Consider the following 27040-nt stretch of genomic DNA (forward strand, 5'->3'; position numbering starts at 1 on the left):
GTAAAAGTTGTAAAATCTCTTGAAGTCACAAAAAGATGAAAGTACATATTTCTTTAATGAAATATAAATCTTCTTTGATGCAGTACTAAACCTTGATCAGTCGAGGGCAGTATTTCTCTGGCATATACAGTAAAGCCTCCAGGCTCCATGATCATGTCACATTGTTCTAAAGTGAAAGTGAAAGGTCATCTTCAGTTTACAGAGAACGTAAATATCTGAAAACTTTGCTGTCAAGTTGTCGTGGTGACAGTTTTTTATTTATATTATGACAGTTTTAACAAAGACAGAAACAGACACAGATGGGGGTAAAAGGATGTGGGAAGGAGGTAAGAGGGTAGTCATCAGGGTAAGCCAATCAGGGGAAGAATAGGGTGGGGCATGACTTCACCATCCTGGGAAAAAATATTGCAAGAGGGTCAGGGGGTAAAGGGGTAAGAGGGTAGGGAGAAAAGATGTTACTCCTCTTCTCGTTCTTCTCTTATTTAGCCTTCTCCTTCATCTCCTTTCCCTTCTTCTCCTTCTCTTTCTTCTGTCTCTCTTTAGGTTCCCCTTGTCTCTTTTTTCTTTCTTCACTTCTCTGATTGTGTGATTGTTTGACCCAGAGGAAGACTGGAGTGTGAGTGTGGTCTTGTTTTTATCCTGTAGCGTCTATAATAAATCTGAAAAGCTTTCAAACTTTTGAGATCTGATGAAACAGTGTACCTCGATTTCTTTTGGAATTCATTCCCTTTTTTTGTGGATATACTGCCTACCTTTGCAACAAGTTTTCTTTGTGTCACATCCATTCTTGTAAGATCCAATAAGCGCTTCTGCTTTTTGTTGTTCAATGTAGATTTAACCATTTTTCTTGAGTGAGTATTATTCAAAATATCTTTAGCTTGCTTAATGCAGCTGATGTATACCTTTCTGCCACATCATATGAGGCCGTGATGAAGTCTGTCACACTGTACTTCAACAGAGTTGGCAGGTTGCAGGGTTAAGATACCTCTGAACATTTTGAAATACCTAAACATTTTTCATCCCACTGGAGAAGAAAACCAACCATCAACGTACACTCTAAGAAGTTAAATGTTAGAGTTTGTCTCCATAAACACAAACTCCATATTATCCTCTTAGTTGTATTTAAATCTCCTTTTTTTTTTAAACAGACATTTAAGTCGGCAAAGGGTTTTATTTGTATTAAATTTATACTTTCTGCATTTTCTTTTCTTTACACAAGGTGGCGCCAAAGCGACAAAGAAACATGTAAAACCTACAAATTGTTGGACGACCAATACTGAACCCTGAGTTGTAAATAGATTCAATTCAGCAGTGGGAAGAAGTACTAAGATCCTTTATTGACAATGCAAAATTACTTCATTATAATTTAAAATTCTGCACTTGAAATCCTACTTAATGTATCTACTAAATGTACTTACTAATATTATATGTACTAATTTTGTAGAAAGCCTCATGGTAATGCACAGATCCAAAAAACGTATACAAGGTCAAAACACAGCTCAATTTATACACCCTATGACAACAAAGGAGCAGGGTAAGGACAATCTTATTTTGCCTGCCCCTTACTCAAACATTTTTTTTAAAAAAAACAATAGAAATAGATGGTCTGTCAAATGCAGTTATTTAATATCCAATACTAACAGTAACAAGTAAGTAGCATAAAATGAAAATGCTCCATTTAAGTACAATAACCTAAAAATTGTCCAAATTACAGTGCTTGAGTATGCGTGTTAGTTATTTTCCACCACTGCAAGTCAGCAAAGTATTGTATTTTGTTGTGTGTGTGCTAGTTTGTTGTAATAGCTACATATATAGTAACAGACCATGTAAACAATGGTATTCAGATTTATTTTTATAAGTTCATTAAAATGAATGAATAAACAAATAACTAGATAAATACCTTGAAACGTTTCCTCATAAACCCAACAATTAAGAGCAGATGATTTTCTTCCACAACAATCTGAGACGATTTTGTTTTTCTAAAAACTTTCCGTGATGTAAAAAGTAATTTATCAGGTAAAATAATAGTATTTAACATCAGTTCACGTCATTTGACTCTCGTGATTACACCACTTAGGATTTGTTGTCCTCTTGTAAATCCACAGTAGAAAAATATGAGAAAAGGAAATGAGCGTCTTCATGTGCTCACGCAGGGAAGTGTTTTTCGTCGGCCATCTTTTTTTAACGCCACATGGATTTAGTAAACATCAGTCGGTGTCGGAGCAGCTCATGTTGGTACCTATAACATTACCTCTGATGATGTTTAAGGCTTTCATGATTAAACTAAGGTGCATTCAGGTAAGTAGTCTACAGTGTAATGGACTATTGTGGTTAACATCTGCTCCAGAAACTATTAAGTATGATTATCCTTGGAGAAGCTAGGCCCACTAACACTGTGATTTCAGCTTACTCTGCTAATAATGATGATATTTGAGCTATTGTTAGTAATTTACTGCCACTTTATGGTATGTAACAGAGTCCCTGTTCATGGTAAGAAGTTTGTCACCGCTGTAAATGAAGCTGTAGCTTGTAGCATGTAGTCTAAAGCAGGGTTGGGAAGGTTGCTTTGGAAATGTAATAGGTTACAGATTACTAGTTATCCTATTTAAAATGTAATTAGTAGTTTAACTTTTTCAATTACTCAATCAAAGTATTGTAACTTTTTACATTTGATTACTTTATGATTACTTTTCTAATTTACTAATGAATGTTTTCAACTGTTAGGGTAAGTGTACCCATTAAGCACCAAAATCTAAGTTCAGGTGTTTTTCATGGATACTGACATGATTTATAAGGGAGATCATTTCTTATAAAGCAAGATTTATGTCTCATTTGAAAATGTATTCATTAGTTCAAGTAGATTTTGGAATATAAAATAAAGATATTTGATGAAAAAAGTCAAAAGCCTGGCATGGCCTTAATTGGTACTGTGACACTATTTAAGCCCACGTTATGATTTATTAACAAAATAGTAATAGTCTTTGTAATCATCCACATTTTCATAAGTAGCTGTAATTTAACTATACATTTTTTCTCAGTAATTGTAATGGATTACACTTACATTTATTTTGTATAACATAACTCCATTACATGTAACTATCTACTTCCCCAACACTGGCCTAAAGTAGCATCATCTCTCTTCTGTCAGTGTCTGTATTTATTCATTAAAAAACTGCTGCTCACATGTTTTCCTGTCTGTGTTTTACATATCAGCGTCCCTGAGGGTTGAAGCTGTGGATGTGTGATGATGACTCTGAAGCTGTTGTCCGTGGTTCCATCAGACCGGGGCTCTCAGAGATGCAGGCTGGGTCCAGGCTTGATGTCAGCGCTAGGTCTCAGCCTGGGCTCCCCGCTGCTGGTGTCTGTTCCTGGGGGAAGCTGCCTGTGTACCGCATGGCCCAGACCTGACCTGGCTGAGGGCTTCCTGCAGATGGATTTGAAATGCTCCTCTCCCACTCTAATCTCTCACCCACCTACACATCTCAACCTGGACCCCGACCAGCTCACACCTACACCCTGCCCCAAACTGAAAGGCGTAAAGATAACAGTGGTCGTCCAGAGTGTTGAATTTAAGAAAAACACACCTATGCGCCTTGTTCATGAGCTTGTGAAAGACATGCTGAAAGGTGTATATGTGCAGAAGAAGCATGTGATAAACCTTGAGGATATTGACACAGATATTAGATATGTTGTTGTTGAAAGCATCAGTCCAGATTCGAGCAGTGCTGGACTCATCAACTCAAAAACAGGTGTGGAGATAACTGGCATCCAGACGGTGAGGCACTACAGGAACCAGCTGCAGGACCAGCACACAGTTGTATTGGGGGGCCTGGAGGAGGTCAGCATGTATTTACTGTAAAGACTTAATTTGTAAACATGTACAATTTTTTCCATGTCACACTTACATTTGTTTTTTTAAACTGTATTTCAGGTGAGTGCCTCCCTGAGAGAGATGCTGCAGCTGCCTCTGCTCTATCCAGGCACACTGAGCTCTCTGGGTGTGTCGTGTCCCAGAGGTGTGCTCCTGGTGGGGCCCCCAGGTGTGGGGAAGACCCTTCTGGTCCGCAGAGTGGTGGGGGATGTGGGAGCCAGCCTGGTGGTGGTCAAAGGGCCAGAGGTACGAAATGAAATTAGTGACAGTCCTTTATACTGTCTGTGTTTACATTCCATTACTCAGGGAAAGGTTGAGCTAAGAATATATGATTAAACACCAGTTAACACCAGTTATTGAACTGACACCACTCTGTGTAATCACATACTTGAACAGCATCGCAGTCTCATGGCACTAAACTACAAGAGGATTTGATTGTTTCTGGCTGTCAGAAACTCGATCCTCATGCCAGTATTGCGTTTTACAAGTAATCTTCCCTCATATTTTCTAGTGTTAAACAGTAAAGATTGGTGCAATAAGCAAAAATATTCCTTCTCAAGCCAAAAAGAGTAAACAACAAAGATTTGTTGACTCTTCATGTGACTTGTGTTTCTGTCCATTATTGGTTACAGAACATTATGCCTGTTGATGGAAATGTTGAGTCACTGATTGAGATTGATTAAAGTTCCTTTAATTAATGAAAATCCAATTACATACAAATTATAAATGCATTCTGCACACTGCATTTTTTTTTTATTATAAAAGTGTCAGAATAGTACATTTTGGTTTCAATTCAGGTGGTTGGGTCACGACCGGGGGAGAGCGAGGAGATGTTGCGGGGTGTTTTTGAGCGGGCTCGCACTGCGGCCGAAGAGGGTCCATGTGTGCTGTTCCTAGATGAGTTGGACTCTCTGTGTCCGAGGAGAACCGGTTCATCGGCACCAGAGAACCGCCTAGTTGCTCAGCTTCTCACACTAATGGACGGGATGAACCAATCCGATCGCTTCCTCATTGTCGGAGCCACAAACCGGCCAGACAGCTTAGACCCTGCACTGCGTAGACCTGGAAGATTTGACAGAGAGGTACGGATGAGGAAATGCATAACCCAGCACATAACAATAAACTTAAATAAATCTTTGAGGCTCTAAATTGTGTGTTTTTCCTTCAGGTTATCATTGGAGCTCCCACCTTGCAGCAGAGGAGAGCTATCTTGTCCGTTTTGTGTGAGCGGATGCCGGTGTGTCCTAGTGTGGACATGGCAGAGCTCGCACAGAGAACTACAGGCTATGTAGGAGCAGACCTCAGTGCGTTGTGCAGGGAGGCCGCCATGCACTCTATACGGGAAAACTCAAAGGTAAATACAACAGCGTATTATATCAAAACGCTGATCCTTGACTACTTCCAGGGAAATATCTGCTCAGACCTACATTTGATATCTTGTGTTTTGATGTATCCAGATTGGATTGCAGTTCACACATTGTGTCTCAAACGGGATTTCTATGGTTTACTGATTTGATGTTACCACAAGTGTTTAGTCACTGATTATACAGCTACAGACGAGGATTACGGTGGTTATCTGGCAACACACAGTATGTATGCTTTTAGTGACATGATCAACCTAAAATGTGGTTTTAACAATCAGATTTCAGTCTGCTATCAATGCATTTTGTGTGTAATCATATCTGTAGTTAGAGGTGTGCCATCAGAAATTAAATCTTAAATTGCTCAAGATGCATGTAGCTTATTGTTGTTGAAATGTTGTACAAACTGAGTGGATTATCCTGGTGAAACTGCATTAAATTGAAATTGATGTCAAGTGTATAAAGGGCTTCAATCTTTTGTTTGAGGAGTATTGATGACAATTTCTGAATGTGTTTTCTTGTGTTGCCTTGTCTTCGGTGTATGCAGGGTTCAGGAGAGCAAGCAGTAGGTGTGAAGCACTTCCATGAGGCCCTGAAGTCGGTGCGTCCCTCCTGCCTGCGGGGCAGTCTGGGCAGGACGGACCTCTCTCTAGTGTCTTGGGAGCAGATAGGAGGCCTGGATGAGATCAAACTCAAACTAAAACAGGTTAAAATACAAACAGTTGTTTCCTCATCCTGTGTAATGATGAAGCACTTAATAATTATAAAAAAGATGTGATTTTCTCTCCATTCTGTTTGTGATCTGTGTTTTTCTGGGTCTGAACATCCAGAGTATTGAGTGGCCGATGATGTACCCCGAGGCTTTTGTTCGTCTGGGTCTATGTCGACCCCGTGGCGTGCTGCTCTACGGACCTCCAGGATGTGCTAAGACGACACTGGTCAGAGCAGCTGCCACCTCCTCCCACTGTGCTTTCCTGTCTGTCAGTGGTGCTGACCTCTACTCTCCCTTCGTGGGACACTCAGAGAAGGCTTTAGCACAGGTATTTTCTTTTCCCAGCGTGTAATAACACACATGAAAGGCTGCTGTGATTGTGTCTTCCTGTCTGACTGTTGTTTCCCCACACGCAGCTCTTTCGCCAGGCACGAGCCTGTTCTCCCTGCATCCTTTTCCTTGATGAGATTGACTCTCTGATCGGCTCACGGTCGAACAGTCAGACACCTAACAGCGTACAGACACGCCTTTTGTCTGTGCTTCTGAATGAGATGGATGGAGTTGGCCTGAAGACGGTGGAGGGCAGAGGGACGGAGAAAATCCTTGAGGGTGCAGATCACAATCACACGCAGGAACAGGTTAAATAATTCGCTCTCACTCCTCTTTCCATCACATCATACAGCATTTGATCAGTGCGAGGTGTTTAGTGAAGAATTTATGCTATAAACTGTTTCTGCTCCTTGACAGCTGGACTTCCAGGAAGTGTGCAACAAAGATGTGATGGTTGTTGCTGCCACAAACAGACCTGACTGCTTAGACAGTGCCCTCCTGCGGCCTGGCAGACTGGACCACATCATCTATGTCCCACCACCTGATAAGCAGGTAAACTTATTGTCTCATATGAATAAAAACTTCTGGCATAAAAGCAGCGCTATGAAAAAGCTTTTCAAAATAATTTAAAAGATAATAATATAAGTTAACCATTTTGTGTTTTCTGTATCAACACAATCTATATAAAGCACAGAGGAGAAGAATAAAATCGTTGTTTATGTTTGATTTTGTGTGTTTAGGCTCGTCTTGCCATCCTGAAGTTGTGCACAGAGTCGATGCCTGTAGAACCTGACGTGTGTCTAGAAGAACTGGCTTCCAAGTCTGATCTTTACTCTGGAGCCGACCTGGAAAATCTATGTAAAGAGGTAATGTGAAGCACACCTGAAGGCCTTCTTTCTTACACCTGGCTGTTGAATACATGTTGTAATCCTGCCTCTAAATGCTGACATAAACAGACAGATGGACAGAACAGGAATATCTACAAATGTTTCTGTTTTTCCAGGCTGCTCTGTTGGCGCTTCAAGAGGAAAACATGGAAGCTTCTGCCATCAAACATACATATTTCCTGCGGTCCCTCAACAAAATGAGCCCCTCTCTCACTGCCCAGCAGATCCAAAAATACCATACATCTCCAAGATGACACACCTCATATAATAATATCCTCTCAATGAATTGTATCATCAAAACTTGATTTTGAATAAAATTAATATAACTTGACTTTTGTTGTCTGGTATTTTTCTCTTAATTTTCTTCCACTAACAGATACATTAATGCTTTAAATTTGTATATTTGTACTTCAATCTATCCACCAGTCGTTATCTTTCAGTTTTCACATGTGGCCACAAGAGGGTGCTGCCCATTCAGAAAATGTATTGATCAAGCAAATTGGATGTGTTGAGAATTGGCCTCCACTGGTGAATTTCAGTACAGGAAGCTGAGTGTGTCTACGTGCCTTTCACCTCGTACAACCTCTCATCCAGCCTACATCTGCTCAGCTCGCGGGATGCTGCGCGAAGAAACATCAAGCACTCGAAAGCAACAACAGGTGAGAGCTGCCACAGACAGATGCCTCAATGACCTTGACTACTTTTTTACTTAAATTGAGTGAATGGATTTACTGCCTCAGAATATATTGTACATTAAGTGGAAATCTGATTAATTTCTCTTTAGGTGACTGAAAAGTTTCAAAAATGTTTGGTGGATTTTTTGGGATGTTGAGGAAGAAAAAGGAGGTGATTATCCATTTTGTATTGATTTTGTATTTTAGATGGTAGCCACTGTTTGATTATATTTTTTTCAATATTATGATGCACATAAAAAATGTATGTTTTACATGTATTTTCCAGCTGATCCCACTGATAGGGTTCATGGCTTTTGCTGCAACAGGAGCCACTTCTGCTGCTCTCTATTTTCTGTTTACCAAACCTGATGTTATGTGAGTGTTATTATCATTTTTATTTCTCACTTTGATTAAAAAAAAATAAAACAATTCTACTAATTTACACTGTTTTGTACAGTTTTCATATTTAAAAACAACTTTTATCAGTCTCATGCATGTCAGAAATGCTTAAAAATGAAGCATTTTCATTTACTGTTTTTAGCTTGAATAAGACTCGAAATCCAGAACCGTGGGAGAGAGTGGATCCATCAAAACCCCAAAAGGTAATCAATTACACTCCTAACGTTTTTTTAATGTTTGGATGTTTGTTAATAAGCCTGTTGATTCATTTTGGCAATGAAATATTAGCAGAATCTTGCAGAGTGCATTTGAAGACTGCTGAGTCACTGAGGTAAACGTTATCAAATGAGAACCAGACAGAGTACTGTGACATTAGGGGAATGATGTTTATGTCGCCATGCACCACTATCCAGCTATTTGCGTTACCTATCACTTGACGTTGTTGTACCAATTACAAATGGGTCAGATTAAGCCTCTTTTTTTATTTCTGGCATTACTCTGCAGCTTATTACCATCAATCAGCAGTGGAAACCAGTGGAGGAGCTGGAGCTGGTAAAGAGCCTCACCAAGTAAGGAGGAAAGGAAAGAAAGCTGAAAGATGGTGGTCAGAGTATGACTCCCTGCCTACCCCCCCATCAGTCTAACAGAATCCTTTCTGCACAAACTAGGACAGTTTGACACTCAGTGTGCGGAAATGCTTCTGCTCCACTGGTGGGGTTTCACTCTGCTCTGTAGTGGCTCGGCCCGAGGACGTCCATCTGTAATGGTAGAAATCTCTGCTAGCAGAAACTCATACTGCCATAAAGTCCAAATCTGGGTTAATGTGATTACTGCTACGTAATTATGTATAATCATATTGAATAAGTTATGGTGACAATTGGTAGTCACAGTTACCCTCTTACTATAGATATGAATGTACCATAATGTCTATGTGGAAGACATACAATGTATAATCAGTAATATAATATGTAATATTAATAAATTATGGTTGGGACTGTGTTCATGTTTCTTCATTGGACTGTTGCTTTTGTTCTCCATGTTTAAGAAAGTACTGGAAAGAAAATACTGATGTCCTATGTCTGCTCTGTGTATAGGAGAGAATAGTAATGTCTCATTCACAAAGTGTGTGTGTATCAATAAATGCAATGCAATAATTTGGCTTCAAGAGCTACTGTAATCTCTCTTTTAAAACAAATACATAACAAAACATGATTAAAGGATTAGGATATTCATGTTGTATATTTTCCCTACTGTCAACAATCTTATAAAAAGACCAAAACTAGCAATTAATTGATTCTCATAATTAATATTTCCCATGAAGCCAGATGATAATATCGCTACACTGTGGTGTGTAAACAAAAAGTGGTGTTGGGTAACTTGAACACTCATTAAAATGAACATAGACACTGTTCTTTTGAGTTGCTATAGCATCAGCCATGAATAAATGCACAGTTGAAAATAGTCTCCAGCATATGCAGTACTTACTCCGGTTTGAGTAATGTTTCCTAAAAGCTACAATGGCCAGCTTTTTAAGAAATGTCTTTGCCCTTTTAAAAATTAAACAATATGACCCACTTTTAAAGGAAACTTATATATGTTGGGTTGGTTTGAGTTAGATGAGGGCCTTGATTATCTGTACAATAAAGCTACTGCCACCAGCTGCTTAGCTTATCATAAATAAGCATCACTAATGTGGATATAATGACTAAATGGGTCAAGGCAAATAATAGTATAACTAGAGCAGTCTACTAAATTTTGAAAATTACCTCACTTTACTGTAATGTAGCCTTTAAAACCAGGAACAGCTAAATGGAATGGGGCCATCTATAATGCTATGAGATCCACCTGTGCTTTTACTGCTATAATACTTCAAAATGTGTGTTAATAAATCTCAATCTTGTAGTTTAAATCTTAATATGTTTTTTAATATGTTTTATGTTTGTATCTTTAACCCAAATGATTGGTAATAAATAATAAATAATAATTGGTTTCCTTCTCTCTACATTTGATTTAAAAGACAGAATCAGTGTTGTTTGCAGATGAGCAAAATGGTAATGACTTTCTGCCAGAAGAGCAGTAAAGTAATTACTACAATCAGAGCAATGGCCAAATGCACTCATCTGCTTAGTTTATGGCTGCGCTACTTCAGACAATCCTCTTTACGCCCATCTCATATCACTGAAGAGGGCAAAAACTCCAGGAAACCCTCCCTCCTCCTGCAGCGTGTGGCCATGACACTGTTTGGCAAACACAGTGAGCTGCAGGCTGCACTGTGAAAGTGAACGTATTTCACATAAATTATTAAACACTGACCGAGGTGTGTGACAAACATAGAAGGTGGGGCCTGCGCGTGGTTTCCTGATCTGTTTGAGTTGCTCTCATATCAGGAGACTTTTTTTCCCTCTTTAGTTTCACTTACACACAGTTGTTACACATGCATTTATCAGCATGGGTGGTTCACACTTTTGAACATTCCCTTTCTCTTTGCTGTTAGTGTTTAAAGTCACCCATCTGTCAAAAACCTGTTTTTCTTCTTGTTGCCATACAGTTGGATGTTTGATCGTTACTGTGTAGAATGATGCACATGGCAGCTAGAGAGGTGTGTTTGATACTGGAAGGCTGTTTGCACTTTCATCTGTTGAAAGTGGAACGTTTCTCTGTGTTAATTGAAAATCCAATTTTAAGGGGGGGGGGGCACAAGTTATACAAGTATGATACGGAAAATTGAAGCCACCAGTGCATGTACACTGAGAATTTACTTTACAGAAGATTAAATCTTAAATTGCTCAAGATGCATGTAGCTTATTGTTGTTGAAATGTTGTACAAACTGAGTGGATTATCCTGGTGAAACTGCATTAAATTGAAACTGATGTCAAGTGTATAAAGGGCTTCAATCTTTTGCTTGAGGAGTATTGATGACAATTTCTGAATGTGTTTTCTTGTGTTGCCTTGTCTTCGGGTTTATGCAGGGTTCAGGAGAGCCAGCAGTGGGTGTGAAAATATCTATCATTTTTAACGAGAAAGAAGGAATAGACGTCATTTTAAGGAATTTAATTAGGTAATTCCACTTTTTTGTAAAAAAAAAAAAAATTCTGACACATTATTACTCAAAGTAGGGTATGTGTCAGGGGGGGATCTCTGAGTTACCTCACATAAGTAAAGTGGAAGTACTGTGCAACACTGCTGACTTGCATTATGGTTAGATGTCAATTTCAGTGTTCAGTGATCTTAATTTCACCTATCAAGTGACTGTGTTTGAAAAAGAAAGGATATTTATGGAAACAATGAGGAAGGATATGGTGCGTGGTGTTGGAATTTGACTACGTGACTGGGTCACACACATCATGACACCAGGGACCATGTGACCAGCGTTGGTCTGTGAAACAGGTACTGTTTGAAGTGAGAGGTGGAATTCCCCCCTGTATATCAATGGTTCATTACACTTTAACTATAAAAATACTTTTTTTATTGCTGTTGTTTTCTTGTTTCTTCCATTGTGTACACTGCCTTAGCTGATTTTGTCAGGGACTAGAAGGGAAACTAGAGGTATGGGGGAGATGGTGATTCTTCCACTTTGCTGTATGTCATATGACTATAATGATGTTACTCCTCTCCTGTAAATTATTAACAAATGAATAAAAAACAAAAACTTATCAAAAAGAAAGAAAGAAAACACTCTGAAGTCTTTAAAACTGTGACTTGTAGTCCATAAAATTAGTATTTCAAAACTTATACATATAGTTACTTTAATTTAATGTTGGGGTTAACTAGAACAGACACTAGTTAATTATGAGGCACAGTACAACATTTTATGGTACTGTAAAATAAGGCAGGGCAGTCAGGTGGATGTTGTTCTGGCTCTGCTCTTACACAAACAGAAGAGTTGGCTGCCTTCGGTTCATTGGCTTTACATTGATACTGCTGTTGCCTGGAAACAGACACTCCCTCGTGTGGTCAGTAATAAACCTTTGACATGTCAATTTGATTATTAACTATGTTAGGAGGAAGCAGTATTTTGTGTTGTATTGTTTTAGATATGTGATGAATACTGTACATACACTGCACTACTGAATAATTATATTAAGATGAGATGATTATTCACAACAGAACTCATCAGCTTTAACATATTATATGACCATTTTTCAACTATTCCCTTTACGAACTGCTTGTCATACTACTGTGCATGCTGTGTGGAAGGAAGGAAGTTTTTATTCGCCACCTATCTCATGCATCAAATAATGTTGTCGCCAGTCAAACTGCAGCAAGAAAAACTGGTTTTCAGTTTCAATTGTCAAAACCAGTTTTATCAAGTAAAGATACATTATTTTTTTAAATGGCATTGCTCTGCTCATGTGTGCACCATCACTTAAAGGGTTAAATGTAGTGAACAGAGAAGTGTAATGCAAAATATATAAAGCATGTTCTTATCAAAGTGTTCCTGTCATCCTGTCATATGATTAAAGTGCACCATCTAGTGTTGAGAAGTTACAATAACACACACACACACACACACACACACACACACACACACACACACACACACACACACACACACACACACACACAGTACACCATCATATTCATTCAAGTGCATGTAATAAATAATCTCCAATTCTCTCTTTTACTTCTTTTTTCCTTCTTCTGAATTTACATCAACATTAAGAAGCACTCTGGCTGTTTAAAGTGACAATTGTTTAATTGGAATAGGAAGCACTGTCAAACTGGGTAACACAAATGTAGGTGAAGATGGGTCAAACCAAACATCTGCAATATGGACTAATCCTGTGGACAATAATATAAAATATTATAAAAATCAGTTGTGCAGAGTGAAAAAAAATTCTCAAAAAACAAGATACTGGGACAAATTTAAAGATTAAATACAGTTTTTTATTACAAACAAAAGCAGTGATCCAGTTCCTGATTTAAGTTGCTGATTAATAACAGAGACATGGAAAGGTTAAATTAAACCCTGTGCAGCCTCAACACTTAACAAAAAAAACACTATGAACACCATTATTGGCAAATTTCAACTCACACATTCCCCCTTCAAAACACTGCCACAAGATTCACTTGTGGTAATTATACTGTCATTTATTGATATGAGGGGAAAAAAGTGGAGTATGGAGTGAACGGCTGAAACCACGCTGAAGTTGATCCAACCACTGTAACATTTACTCTTATTTAAAGTCAGTCATAATTTGATTGTCAGCTGCTTCGTCGTCACATTTAATTCGAGACATGCTAGATTAAAATGTCAGTGTCGAAAATGTTATTTTGAGTGTAAGTCAGTTCAGCCAATCAAGACTAGTTAGAGTATCTATGGTGTTATCTCTTAAGAGAATCTACTTTTGAAAGGAAATTTCTAAAGGAAAGGAAGTTTTTCTAAGGGGACGTACAGATAAAGTGTTTTTGCCTCACAGAAGCCAGTGGTGTGGAGCACAGTTTTTATCATTTGAAATGAGGTACTTTTTAATTTTCTAATATTCTCGGTAAAATAAGAAAAAAAATCTTAGTAGACAGTATACATACACCTAGTAACAAAACAAAATGTACATCTGATGACAAAACATCAGTTGTGACTTGTAATAAATCAAATAGTAAAATACAAAAAAAGTTACCTGTTGGAATAGGCTTTAATGGTGAATTAAGAGCAAGTTTTTTTTTTTCATTCTTCTCAGCTGAACATTTAGCATTCTACCTCCACTCTGAAAGCTTTGCAAGCAAAAGAGCAAACAGTCCCCAGAGGCTGCAATGATCCTTTAATAAGAAATGTGCATCTGCTGTTGTTCCTCTCACTGTCCTTTGGCACCAGTCTTTTTCCACTTACATACCGAATACTGCGACTCCTGCTATGGCACTGAGCTGTGACAGCAGTGCAACACCCAGGCTCTCTGTATATTCTGCCTTGAGGCTCCATGAAATGCACTGTGAGGGTCAATGTAAGCGTGAGTCTTTTTAGGCGCTTGGCTGCTGGCAGTTTGCACAACTGCGTACTGGCCTCTGCCTGTGTGTCTGGACCTGAACTGTACACCTGGTGAGACCGTAGGTGTGAAGCAGCAGGTGGCGAGCCTTCGCCTGGACGTCCTCCCAGTTGTTAGCACTAGAGGGCGCTGTAAACATAAAGAGGCATTTGAATCATAATCAAGTTGAGGTAAAATAAAGTGACATTAGACCTAAATAAAACTGAATTAGGTTCTTATCCATTATGCAATAACATCATGATCAGTCTAAAATTCATCTCGCAGCATGACAATGACCACAAACATACAGTCAAGAGTCTTTAAGAACTATTTTCAACAAGAAGAAGAACAAAGAGTCCCACAACAGATGGTTGGACCCCCACAGAGACCTGATCATCCAGTCAGTCTGAGATTACATGAAGAGACACAAACAACTGAGACACCTGACATGTTGTCCAAGATGCTTTCAACAACCTGTCTGACAAGTATATGTATGATGTTAAAAAGATACTCACTGAGCTGGAGATGCACTAGTGCTGCAGTTTTATCAGCGGTCAGCGCCCATACATTCAGCTCATCGACCGATTGGACATCCTCCAGCTTCAGGAGATCCTCTTGGATTCGCTGAGTGTTCAAGTGTCTGGGAACACCTGACACGGCAGGAAGGGAACAACACCATTAATGCACTTTCAACAATTTTAATACTAAACAACACAATCTAATAGGACTTGTAGACCAAGACAGGTAGCTACAGGTATAATCATGGTATCCAATGAGAGGACAGTTTTGAAACTTACCCTCCAGCACGATGACTACAGTGTCTCGTATGATGCGGAATGTGGTGAAAAGAACCAGAATGGAGAAGATGTAGGTACAGATGGGGTCTGCCAACTTAAAGTCCGGCTGTGAAGACAAGAGCGCTACATCAGATCTACTAAAATAAAGCAATTTTAGACTTCTTGAAGCAGAAGTAGTTTCTATAATAATGCAATGATCTGGCATGCTCAAATCACATCACATAGGGGCTGATTGACTGCATGGTACAAAGCCAACAGTTTATTAATATTCACTGGGTTATTCATTGCACTGGTTGGGAAAATTCTCTTTATATGTTTTAGATTGAATGTTTGCAGATTGTAGCATCTCAATATTTTAATTCAAACAACACAATATTGTTACTGCAACAATATTGTAGAGATGACTCTTTGTGCTTTAAAAAAAATATTTACATAAGGAGATTTTTGATAAATAATCATCAGTAATGTGGATATAATGACTAAATGGGTAAAGGCAAATAATAGAGCAGCTAAAACAGTCTGAGTTCAAAAAATTACATCACTTTACTCTAACAGCCTTAAAAACCAGAAGACAACACACGCTATATCACGATACCACGATATCTAAAATCTGAAACAATATCTAGTTTCATATCAGGATATCGATATAATATTGATATACTGCCCAGCCCTAGTTCTAAACTGCCAGGTACATTTTTTAATATGTAAAACATGGAGTTGTTGACAGTGAATGTCATCTTTATGTACAAATTCCTCTTTTTCATTGAATGTAACTACTAAGAATCCCCTTCTACATTCAGAAAAGACTATCTAGAAATTGTAAAGAAATATTTAATTATATTAATGAAATCATCAATGTGTCAAGAACATTTCAGGTCATGGTAAACAACTGTTTACTGAACAATAAAAGATAAGGCTTCTGATTTTCTATATTTTTCTTTCTGTCGACAAGTCTCATGTGCAGAGCCAAACCAACCTACTTAAAGTTGTAAGTAGGTTGAGTTCATTGTTGGTTTGGCTCTGCACATGAGATTTGCTGACAATAAGAAATCGACAGTCAAAATCCTTTAAGAACAACATATTATGTTGTCCGTATTTAAAGCTGGTTTAAAAAGCTGTAAATGAATAATAAAGCTAAAGCCAGAGCGCGAGAAGATGTACCTTGAAGCGGACAATGTAGGCAGCTATGAGCACCCCCACACTCTGGAGGAGATCTCCTAAAGCGTGGATGAAGGCAGCTCTGACAGCCAGGCTGCCGTGCGACTTCTGCTGCTGACCAGACCCAGAAGAATGTGTACCCGAGGCAGACGCAGGGCCGTGAGAGTGACCATGGCCACCATGAGAGTGGAGGTGACCACCTTGGTTTAATAAGAACCCCATTCTATACACAAAAGAGAAAGGAAATTCATTTTAAACATTAACATTAGACACAGTATATTTTGTCCAACTTCCATTATAGTTTAGAGAGTGCAGTCAGCGTTTTTTATTTGTCTTCCTGCTGTGGTCAAACAATACACACTGAGCTCCAGCAGCTGTACATGTCATTTGGACTGTACTTTGGACTAAATTGTTATTTTTTGCTGATACATTACACTCACAAACATGATGTCTCCTGCAAGTGAGCACATATTTTGTGAGCGCCTCACAGTATTACTGGATACACAGAGTGTCTGCACACTGAAATAGATCCCCCTTTACTTTTATTTGCAACGTTTCAACCAACTACAGGTCTTCCTCAGGCAAATACCCAGAGGTGGAAAATCAGGCATATATATGTGCGAAAAAGGCCCGCTCTAGCAGTGACATTCTCACCATGAAGTCAAAAGTAGCCTGAAGTCTGCCACACATCAGATGCTCTCCTGGTTAAGGACTTTCTCATGTACTAAATGTCATCTGGTGTGAAGTCAATCTAGCACAAGTGACTAAATGTGTGTTACAAAGTATTTGTTACCATTGTTGTTTTCTGGTGAATAGTTTGACTGTTGTAGAAGGATTGTGGATGTGGTGGTGAAAATAAAAGACATAAAACTGAAGACATCAGTGTGATTCTGATCGATCACTTGCAGTGGGTTCTTCTTGAATAAATACATGTGTCAAGACACCCCCATCATAAGAGAAATAAAACAATTAATATGACTGGTCATGAAAAATATATGATTGAAGGTCTTGTGCAAGTTGTCAATAAGTTACAGATAATACAATGAAAATGCAGTACAAGCTCACATTGTGTATTAATACTAAGACCTTTAACTCTTTTAAAAGGACATTTACATGTTTCAGTTCCACTCACACAAGGTTGACAGCCACACCCACAGCTGCAGTGATGAGCATCACGTCACCATCTATGCTGAAGTCTTGGTGTACTGTCCTCTGAACGGCCTCAAAGAGCAGGACCGCCGTCAGAATGTAGATGAGCATCACACTGAGGACTGCCGATACCACCTCTAGGCCAGGAAATCACAATCAGTTATAAATACCAATGCATGTGTGTATTATTAATACAGAAGCGCTGAGAAAGACATGACTTCAAAATGTATGTCTGAGACATGCAGAGAGTGTCTTTATAACTTAGGGTGAACTAGTCAGTCCATAGTATGGTTATCAGTGAAGTATCAATATCAAAATAATGCCCATTATATTGGTGTTGTACTGTATACTGAACAGAATAAATAATATCATTTAACCATTTAAATAGTCTTATATATCAAAATGTGATTTTTAACGTTTAAAGTTCATATCTTTGCATGAAAACTTTTCCAATCATTGTGGAATCAGATTTCTCTTTATTTGATATTCACTAAATCTTCAACTTGTTTAGCCTCGAGCAGTATGGAGACAAATTACATAATTATAGATATAGTGGAAATATTATCATTCTGCGGCCACATTTATGAGGTCCAAAGACTCCATTTTACATTCTGCGCTTAGGTTCATTTCAGGTTATGATTACAACACTTACAACTGCATTTTATATGATGCTGTCGGTTGTCTGCTGTATGTTATTTATTTACAAAGCCCTTGTTGGATGATTACCATCTTATTTATCATCTCTGCTGCTCTGTAAATGTGGCCCTGATTGTTTTAACTGTTAGTTCAGCGGACGTGACAGTCCAAGCAATTACAGAAATGTCATCTCAAAACAATCATATCTCTTAGTTCCTACTTCTACTTTTTATTTCTGTCATTTACTGCACCACAGAGGACATGTTGTCCGAGTTTAGGAGTTCCTTGAAGTGTTCCTTCCACTGCGACAATAAAAGTACTAAACTAAACTAAAATGTAAACTGTTTGACAATGTTACACCAAAAAATAAACACATAAATGTTATTTGCTTTCTTTGAATGAGTTAAAAATAATTTGTACTCAGACATTTGGCAGCAGTGTGGTGTTCAGTAATCTAGGAAAGATACTTATAAAACAGCATGTTTTAGACATCTGTATCTGCACCAAACAGCCCAGTTAAACACTTATAGATAATGTGGAAAATGGTAACTAAAAGCACTGCAATGTAATAAAATTATAACAATTTAGTGATAAAAGCATACATTACTGGGAATCTGAATCTATCAGTTATCGGCAGAAATTACAATATGTGGAATAGAAACTAAATCACAGAGTTAAAAATGTGAGTCAGATCTGGCTTGAACACTGCTGATAACATTTGTTTCTTTGAACATGATCCATCTGCATTAAAATCCAAACATATCTGTTGACCTTATACAGGAGCGGAGGAGTGCGGAGGCTTCTGAAAGTAGATACTTACCGAGGCGATGCAGCCCAAAGGTGAATCTCTTGGTGGGTGGCTTTGTAGAGAGCCAGAGGGCCAGCAGAGAAAACAAAATGCCCACCACATCAGCTAACATGTGCACAGCATCAGTCATAATGGCTAAGCTGTTTGCCATGTAACCACCTGAAAGAAAACATACAATGAGATCCTCCAATGAAAAGCATTTATTGAATGTATCGCTGGTAAGTTTTCTTGTGTGTGGATGAGGGTTTGAAAGGTATGGCTCCCTGCAGATATAACATATATCTCAACAATAAAATACACAATCATATTCCTGGGTCAGATGTGAACAGACAGAGGTTCTTTGGAGGACTTAAAGAAATGTATGTGAGTAGGACTCTATAAGAGAGGACTCTATATTAAATAAATTGGTGAACTCTGGCACACAGCACACACACTTTATTAAAGACACTACGTTTCAGTCACAACTTTTTCATTAGGAAAAGTGACTCAGAAAAAAACAATAACCCTTAGTCTCTTACTTGGTGATCTACATCTGAGTAGTGATAACAAACAAAGACATGTTTATGTTTGTGCACTTAATAAAATGTTTTTTTCTGTTTGGGTGAGGATTCAAATCATCTACATTGTTTTGGACGGAGGCAGATGTTTCAGATATTACACCTCAGAACTAAAAGGACACTATCTCCATGGGCAGATACTATAAGAGGTATATGAGAAAATCAGTTTTTTTGTAATTTCCTTCGTAGAGCTGCAACTATTTGGTAGTCGATAAAGAAACAATTGGTTCACAATGTCTGTCTTAAACTAATAATCAGATGCCCAAATGAACACTAATGTTTTTTTCTTGCCTTAATCCTTCGTCCTGCTCTTATTAAAAAATCCCCTCATAATGCACTTACAATGCAAGTGATGCCAAAATAAACAAGCTTCTGTCTATGCAAAAATGTATTTAAAAGTTTATCTGAAGCCAAGATGATGCTTCAGCTGTTAAAGTCAAAATCTTTCAACATTACAATCTTTTTAGTGTCAGTGTTTTTTTGTTTTTTTTTACTATACTTCCTCTGAAATTGTACAGGGAAACACAAAAAAGGAATTTGATGGTAAAAACACTGTAAATGTGGCAGATATCCACTTGATATGACTAACTCAGACTGCTGAAGCCTCATAAAAGCTCTAGATAAACTTTTAACTGCATTTTACGCAACATGGCTGTGTGGACACACTGTGGATTTATGCTCCCGTCACTTACACTGAAAACATATTTGAAGCAGATCTTTTAACAGCCAGTATGAACAGGAGTAATGATTACTGTGAGGAAAACCTGTTTGTGTTGTTCTGTGTAATGTTTGACTATTGTTATAAGACAGACTTGAAAAACGGAGATCCTATCCTCCTTTGACAGTTTTGAACCAATAATGTTAACCGATAATCATCAGATTTAGGTGAGTGACATGAACAATGAGTGTCTCTCCTTGCTTTGCCACCATCACACAGAGTCGACATAAATTATGATTGTCAGCAATTTTGTCCTCCAGCTCTCTGACACATGTTCGTCATGAGGTTTCCTTCAAATGCATAGGTGTCCTGCCTCCACTCCTATTATTTTAAGTGTGGATTGATTGTCTCTGTGCCTTTCTCTCCTCTCTCCCTCTCCTCTTTGCTTCTCCTCCCTCCCTCAACCCAAACCAGTCGAAGCAGATGGCCGCCCACATTTAAATCCAGGTTAAAAACACTTCTCTTTTCCTGTGCTTATGATTGAGCTCTTTTAAAGCACTTTAAATTGTAATCTTTCATTTGCACTGTGTCCTTTTAATGATTTTAAATCAAATCTTTATTTTATGCTGCAAACTTTTATGCTCTATTCTTGTCTAGTTTTTATATTATTTTTCTCTTTTCTATTTTTTCTGTAATTCGTTTTTATTTATATCGTTTTTTGTTTTAAATTGTATGCTTTAATGTTTCCAATTTTTACTATTATTGGGTTTTATTCTTATTTTTTAAATTGTATGTTTTTATGTTTTTTGTTTCAAATTATTAATGTTAAATGTATTTATGTAAAGCACATTGAGTTGCCCCTGGGTATGAAATGCTCTATATAAATAAAGCTGCCTTGCCTGTTAAAGGGGAGATTTTCCTCACTGCTGTCACCAAGTGTTGTTGGGTCTCTTAAATTAAATTAAAAAGTTTGGTCTAGACCTGTTCTGTGTGAAAAGTGCCTTGAGATTACTTTTGATGCTATTTTGACTGATTGGTTGACATTAATTACCTAGTGTGTGAGGCTGATTCTGCACATGCTTACCTATAACTTCACCTATCATGAACAGAGTATACAGCACGGCAGCGATGCCAAGTCTCTTCATCACCCTCGTCTGCTTGATCTTCTCCCTCTTCTTGTTGCAGTTGTCACAAGGGTCCATGTTTAACCCCGGGCTGCCCAGACTGGACGCAGAGTCGAGCAGCGAGTCATCATCATCTGCCCCCACCACCAGCGTGTTCACGGCCACCCCGTTGGACGGAGCCCCGGCAGAGTAGTCTGACATCTCCCCTGACACCACCACCTTCAGCTTGTTAAATTTGGGCGCCTCATCGTCCACCAGCTCCTCGGAGAAGTCAAACTGTGCAGTGTCACTCAGGTCCCAATCACTGGGCTCCCTCCTGAAGGTGGACCAAACTTTGCTGAAGAGATTCCCACCTGACATCTTTAATAACTACAGGGGAGGGGGCAGGAGCCAGGTCAATCCAGGTGAGCTCTAACTAACTGTAAGTCACTGTCCTCTGAGGTAATCATTCACATTTTGCAGCATTTACACTCCATATCAGCACCTGAAAAGGAAAGAAAGTGATATAAAAAGACACACAGAAAGAAGCATCTTTAGGTGACAGACTTATTATCGACATTGTCAAGTTAGAGACTTCGTTCAACATTATCACTCCAGCTGATAAACTTTGAGTCCAGCAGCTAGTAAATGTTAGCTTTGTTGTGTCAAATAGCGAGAAAACGTCTCTCTTTGTCTTTATCTTGTGGTAAATTTCTTAATATAAAAAAACACCAGCACGACTTACCTGAAGTTTGTGTAAACGTGGCTTGTTCTTAAATGAGAAAAAAAAACCGTCATTGTGGTTATAATACTGGTGTAAACATCAAGAGTCGGGTCAATAAAAACCTTCGCACCCGGAAGCGACGAGCAAGTTTGGTTTCGTCCACAGTCACATGATGACGCACAGGTCACATGATGACGCACAAGTCACATGACGCTTCAGACGCAGCAACAAATCTCTAATATCTTGTCGTTTTTGTCTCTTCTACCTCTTTTTTTTTTGGAGAGGGGGGTGTTAAATTCAACTCCCCTCCTCACATCTACATTAATAGATAAACAGGTAAGCTGAGGTTAACTAAGGTGAAGTGTTCACTGTGCTCATTATTAAAAAAGAAGCTGTCCACAAGCTAAAGCTAAACACTTCCTCAATATTTGTCATAAGCTATGAGCACAGAAGCACAGGTGTAGTGTTTTTACTGATAATTTTACATCTGATAAATGTGTCAGATAAATATGTTGATGGGTTGTTGTTTTATTTTTCTCCAGGTGTGGCTCTACAGTGAAGGTGCACACATGGAGGTAGAGGGACTGGATGATGAGGGAGCTTCATCTCACAGTGAACTTGCACTCAATGATGGTTTGTTGTTGTTTTTTTTATAGCAGTGTCATATTCTGCGTCCTACTTTCTGCATCTGTCAGGGTTGGTGTGTACAGGTACAGGCTGGCTGAGCTACTTTTATTTTGTGATCATTCATACAGTATAAAGACTGTAAATGTGCAGATATCCACTTGACATGACTAAATTGACTTAATTGGCTGAAACTATTTTGATAGTCAATATGAGACAGTGGATTTTCAAGTCTGTCTTAAAACAATAATCAGATGCCCAAATGAAGAGTGAGATTTTTTTTCTTACTATAATCATTCGTCCTGTTCATATTAGGAGATCCTTTCATAATGCACTTATAATGTAAGTGATGGAAGCCAAAATCTACAAGTCTACATCTGTGCAAAAATGTTTTTAAAAGTTTATCTGAAGGTAATATGAAGCTTCAGCCGTCCAAATGAGTCAAATAAAGTCTTCTATCTTTCAACGTTAGTCTTTTTAATGCCAAGGTTGCTCTTTTTGATACTATACTTCACCACAGCTCAACAGGAAAACACAAAAAGGGAATTTTATGCTAAAAAGACTGTAAATGTGGCAGATATCCACTTAATATGACTAAATCAGAAAACTAAAGCCTCATGTAAGCTTCAAATGAACTTTTAAATGCAATTTTGCACAAAATGACTGTGTGGATTTTGGCCCCCATCACTTGAATTGAAAGACCATTTTAGGGGGACCTTTTAATATCCAGTATGAACAGGAGGAATTATTACAGCGAGAACAACTTGTTTCAGTGTTCATATGGGCGCCTGACTGTTGGTCTGTCACATTTCAAGGATGCCAGTGATATCCTTTAGATATGTCTGATACTGTAATCTCAACTCAGCATCAGCTGTCTGGGTCTTTCAGAGATTTCAACTGCATCTCAAAGTCTCTAACAGTAAATGGAGGTGGCTCAAATGTCATTAGATGATGAAGTGTGGAACATTAGTCATATAATGACTTGAAATTGTATACAGAGGGGAGATAGTAACCCCCCGACTGTTCAAAAACAGTATTTAATGGATGACTTAACCATTGAGTTGGTCTGATGTTGAAGTTTGAGTTTATTTATTTGCAAGAATTAAAGTTAAACAAATACACACTATCAACAAGACAAAAGTAAATTTGCAAACGGCATAAGATATTATTTTGTCACACATACTGATGACATGTTTGAAAATGAACTTCAATGCTCAAGTTTAGTAATGCTGCTTGTGATGATATAAATGACCATCAGACTAACATAGTAAAATGTGTTGATTCACTTATTCTTAAATGCCAGATCTCCAGTTGGTGCAGCAGGAATCAGTGCGTCTGGAAAGCTCAGCGCCTGTAGAGAATGTGTTTGTGGACAGGAAAGCAGTGGACAAACTCACGGAGGGATTACTCTCCCACTACCTACCAGATCTACAGAACTCTAAACGAGCCCTCCAAGAGCTCACGTGAGTATTTTTATTACTAAGTGTTTTGTAACACATAACCTTTGCAACTGATCATCACTAATCACATGGCATGAAATACACTGCCAGATATTGTCAAATTTTTCACAAGCACCTTGACACTTTTTAAAATTTTAATAAGCACAGAGACCCTTACTTTGGGGGGGGGGCATTAATAGTGGTGGCAGGCAACTGGGCTACATAAGGAACAATAATGTGCTGCGACAGGTCCAGTTTACGCAGATTATATTCCAACTAAAGACTCTTATTGATTTCAGTGTAAATCACATTAATAAGCACCGCTTGGATCTGAATAGTTCCAAAATGTGTGAAAATGTTCTGTTCCTCAGTGCGTTTACAAGCACTTAAGTAACCAGGTTAAAGTTGGCTTTTTTCCAGAAAGCTGATTTCTTAAATATTATGTAAACAAGAAACCTGGTTTCCGTAATCCGTGTAGCGAATTAGAGAAATCTGATTTTCTCAGGTAGGTTTCTCTCAAATAACACAGATTTCTCTGCCATTTGTATGTAAAAATCAGGATTCAATTGGCTTTTTACACATGAGCATGACAAGAAACTTCAGAAAGGGTCAAAAAGTCAAGCAGCATCTTCTATTATAGTTAGAACCAGTGAGCCACACTTTCTTATTGAGGTTGGTGGTAGAACAGAAATGTAGTTACTGCTCTGCTGCGTCTCTCCCTCACAAACTTTAAAAACAAGTTTTCTTTGCCTGCACAGACAGATTTATTATTTACACTCAGATATATTGACATTCACAGATTACAGTATGTACTAAACACAGTTATCGTGCATCAAGCAGAACTGGATGGATGGGTTGACCAGTTTCTTTCACGCTGGTACTGCTGAGAGACGCCCAGTGTACGTTGTTGGCTTTGAAAAGATTCACTATCAACATGCTGGCGTTCACTTGCATGCACTAAGCAATCTAAAACAACTCTAAACTCCCTTTCGCACACGTGAACTTCTTGACACAGTTAAAAACATTCTGTCAATGTCTGAATGATGATCATGCTGTATATTATCATTTTGTCTTTACTCTGTCAGAAGTCTCAATGTTGAATATTAAGACGTCCTGAAACATAATTCATGTTGTTGAAAAACTGAACTTAATGACATTTATTTCTTCCTCTTTCATTTTTTTCCAGACAAAATCAGCTGATACTGTTAGACACGCTGGACCAAGAAGTCACAAAGTTCAGAGAATGTAATGCCTTACTGGACCTAAATTCACTGGTATGTTAGGACCACATTATAATCCCATTTGTATATGCCATATTTTTGTTTGTTATCCCTGCACCAACCAGCAGGTATAATTCCTAATCCAGTTTGTTGACTCTAGTTTACAGAGGCAAAGATTTACCACAATAAACTGGTCAACATAAGGAAAGAGATGATTATGTTGCACGAGAAGACAACTAAACTAAAGGTATCTCTCATTTTAGCCAACTTCTGTAAGTTTTGCCAACATGTGTATATATAAGACATGCTCAGTGATAAAAAGCAGACACTGTTTAGCGCAAATGTAACATTGGAAACACTAATTAAATGTTGACTGTTGCCTCCTGTCAGAAAAGAGCTTTGAAGCTTCAGCAACACAAGCAGAAAGAAGAACTGGAGAAGGAGCAACAACGTGAGAAGGAGCTTGAGAGAGAAAGGCAGCTCATTGCCAAACCTGCTAAAAGAGCATAGAGTCCCCAAGTTCGACTGCTGTATTAAAGGATACAGGTGGTTTTGCATGTTTCAGTCTATTTATTACAAATTAAGGGTCATTCTCATAAATACTGACCATTTCCCAAAGCGTAAGTATTTTTACAGTTTTTAAATTATTATTGGTTCTTGGGCATTTTTGCCTTTGACTGAGACCAGGGCAGAATGAGGAGAGATAACATGCAAGGTTTCTAGATGGATTCAAACAGGAGATGTTACAGTCACATAGTCCTGGCACTTGAGCCTTCTTGGATTTTTGAATGCATTTAGTTGTTTTCCACGCAGCCATTGTCTCTGTTCATTTCAATATTGTGTTAAAATCAACTTGAATCTTGCTTTGGACAGGTATTTTATTATTGTCCAAGTTACTTTGTGTTACTGTTACATGGTAATGCAGATGAAAATGAATTTAGCTGTGAAATGCCTACCCTAAATTACTCCTCAATAACACACCAGACAGGTTTCAAGTGTCTGCATGTTTAAAATGTGACTTTTGTTGTGTGCAACAAATTTGCATACAGTTTCACTACCCATCAGCTATAGATACTTCTAAACACTGCGAGGATTATAAAAGGAGAATGTTTTACATGTAGTAAAATAGTGCAACACAGCTTCTGCAGACATATTTGTTGTAGTGAATGACACAAATTGGAGTTGGATTTAAACATTATCTTTTTTTTTCTTCAAAATAATCCCAGTTAAAGGTCCAATTCATATCTTGTTCTGTAGATTTTAACTGCATTTTACTTGAAGATTGCACCCCTCCTGACACCTACACTGCAACAGTAAATAAACCAATCCTGTATGTTTATTTCTGAAACAAACTGAAATGAATCAGAAACTGTGGCTGTCTGGGACGAGAGAAAAAGCAAAGTTATGGGATTGTGGTATTCTTTGGGAAATCGTTCACATAACACAGTGTGATGTACATGAGTTTTAGTAAATGGGCTAAAACATGCAAAAACTCTTGATCTTTTAAGTCTGACATTGCCAGGATCACCACAAACCAAAGACATGGACTCAATCATCAAATGCTGGTACTTCCTACTATCAACCTCTGAGGACACACACAAACTCGAGTACTTCTAAACTCCTGAGAACAGAAAAAAACAACTTGAGACTTTGAACAGGAGTATAATCAATGTGTTTGCTGCCTTTTGTTAAAGATAAAGTATTAATATATCTTGTCTCTGGGCATTGTGCCCTTGTAGTGTTGAATGTTGAACTGTTTTTAAAAATCAGATAGGTCTGCACTAAGATTGACTGACGGTATTTCTGGGGTCCAGATATTATAATGGAAGATGTACCAAACGTTCCCCTCAAAATACACAGCATATTTAAATTTGTTTAAACAGACCTTTCAAGAGGTTTCTATGCACTACGTAACCCTGGATCTACATTGTTTGTAAGATTAATAATAAAATTCATGTCAACGGGTTTGCTT

At 38.2% G+C, this 27040-nt stretch overlaps 4 protein-coding genes across 6 annotated transcripts; 3 read left to right on the forward strand and 1 right to left on the reverse strand.

Moving 5' to 3' along the window:
* The first annotated feature begins 2206 nt into the window (after positions 1-2206).
* Positions 2207-7492, forward strand: afg2b (AFG2 AAA ATPase homolog B). Of its 2 annotated transcripts, none has more exons than XM_062424813.1 (11): positions 2207-2298; positions 3214-3838; positions 3932-4117; positions 4669-4953; positions 5040-5225; positions 5780-5938; positions 6063-6272; positions 6361-6582; positions 6692-6826; positions 7015-7140; positions 7278-7492. In XM_062424813.1, exons 2-11 carry the CDS (start codon positions 3245-3247, stop codon positions 7413-7415), a joined length of 2241 nt encoding a protein of 746 aa, XP_062280797.1. In that variant the 5' UTR covers positions 2207-2298; positions 3214-3244; the 3' UTR covers positions 7416-7492. The 2 variants fall into 2 exon arrangements, with proteins under 2 accessions (XP_062280797.1, XP_062280802.1); XM_062424818.1 differs by having other exon boundaries at positions 3282-3838.
* Positions 7493-7765: 273 nt separating this feature from the next.
* Positions 7766-9392, forward strand: c1h15orf48 (chromosome 1 C15orf48 homolog). The gene is made up of 5 exons (XM_062417572.1): positions 7766-7820; positions 7946-8007; positions 8122-8210; positions 8377-8437; positions 8739-9392. The coding sequence occupies exons 2-5, from the start codon at positions 7966-7968 to the stop codon at positions 8805-8807; spliced, it is 261 nt and encodes an 86-aa protein (XP_062273556.1). The 5' UTR covers positions 7766-7820; positions 7946-7965; the 3' UTR covers positions 8808-9392.
* A 3714-nt stretch (positions 9393-13106) lies between these two features.
* On the reverse strand, positions 13107-21917 carry slc30a4 (solute carrier family 30 member 4). 2 transcript variants are annotated; one of them, XM_062424856.1, is made up of 8 exons: positions 21807-21917; positions 21043-21566; positions 18756-18902; positions 17283-17436; positions 16154-16373; positions 14993-15098; positions 14711-14845; positions 13107-14345 (listed from the first exon to the last, which is right to left on the reverse strand). In XM_062424856.1, exons 2-8 carry the CDS (start codon positions 21440-21442, stop codon positions 14191-14193), a joined length of 1317 nt encoding a protein of 438 aa, XP_062280840.1. In that variant the 5' UTR covers positions 21443-21566; positions 21807-21917; the 3' UTR covers positions 13107-14190. The 2 variants fall into 2 exon arrangements, 1 of the variants encoding a protein (XP_062280840.1); XR_009925446.1 differs by lacking the exons at positions 13107-14345; positions 14711-14845; positions 14993-15098 and having other exon boundaries at positions 16233-16373; positions 17283-17434.
* An 83-nt stretch (positions 21918-22000) lies between these two features.
* bloc1s6 (biogenesis of lysosomal organelles complex-1, subunit 6, pallidin) lies at positions 22001-27040 on the forward strand. Its single transcript, XM_062424877.1, has 6 exons — positions 22001-22121; positions 22328-22418; positions 23713-23872; positions 25035-25122; positions 25229-25315; positions 25459-27040. The coding sequence occupies exons 2-6, from the start codon at positions 22355-22357 to the stop codon at positions 25576-25578; spliced, it is 519 nt and encodes a 172-aa protein (XP_062280861.1). The 5' UTR covers positions 22001-22121; positions 22328-22354; the 3' UTR covers positions 25579-27040.

Source organism: Scomber scombrus, chromosome 1 (assembly GCF_963691925.1).
Source record: "Scomber scombrus chromosome 1, fScoSco1.1, whole genome shotgun sequence".
NCBI lineage: Eukaryota > Metazoa > Chordata > Actinopteri > Scombriformes > Scombridae > Scomber > Scomber scombrus.

Coding starts and splice junctions, on each gene's coding strand:
- bloc1s6 (XM_062424877.1), top strand. CDS start 22,355: ATGGAGGTAGAGGGACTGGATGATGAGGGAGCTTCATCTCACAGTGAA. Junction 22,419..23,712: donor TGAACTTGCACTCAATGATG/GTTTGTTGTTGT, acceptor CTTAAATGCCAG/ATCTCCAGTTGGTGCAGCAG. Junction 25,316..25,458: donor AGAAGACAACTAAACTAAAG/GTATCTCTCATT, acceptor GCCTCCTGTCAG/AAAAGAGCTTTGAAGCTTCA.
- slc30a4 (XM_062424856.1), bottom strand. CDS start 21,442: ATGTCAGGTGGGAATCTCTTCAGCAAAGTTTGGTCCACCTTCAGGAGG. Junction 15,099..16,153: donor CCTACATTGTCCGCTTCAAG/GTACATCTTCTC, acceptor TTGTCTTCACAG/CCGGACTTTAAGTTGGCAGA. Junction 14,846..14,992: donor TGTAGTCATCGTGCTGGAGG/GTAAGTTTCAAA, acceptor CTGCCGTGTCAG/GTGTTCCCAGACACTTGAAC.
- afg2b (XM_062424813.1), top strand. CDS start 3,245: ATGATGACTCTGAAGCTGTTGTCCGTGGTTCCATCAGACCGGGGCTCT. Junction 5,226..5,779: donor CTATACGGGAAAACTCAAAG/GTAAATACAACA, acceptor CGGTGTATGCAG/GGTTCAGGAGAGCAAGCAGT. Junction 6,583..6,691: donor ACAATCACACGCAGGAACAG/GTTAAATAATTC, acceptor GCTCCTTGACAG/CTGGACTTCCAGGAAGTGTG.
- c1h15orf48 (XM_062417572.1), top strand. CDS start 7,966: ATGTTTGGTGGATTTTTTGGGATGTTGAGGAAGAAAAAGGAG. Junction 8,008..8,121: donor TGTTGAGGAAGAAAAAGGAG/GTGATTATCCAT, acceptor TGTATTTTCCAG/CTGATCCCACTGATAGGGTT. Junction 8,211..8,376: donor TTTACCAAACCTGATGTTAT/GTGAGTGTTATT, acceptor TACTGTTTTTAG/CTTGAATAAGACTCGAAATC.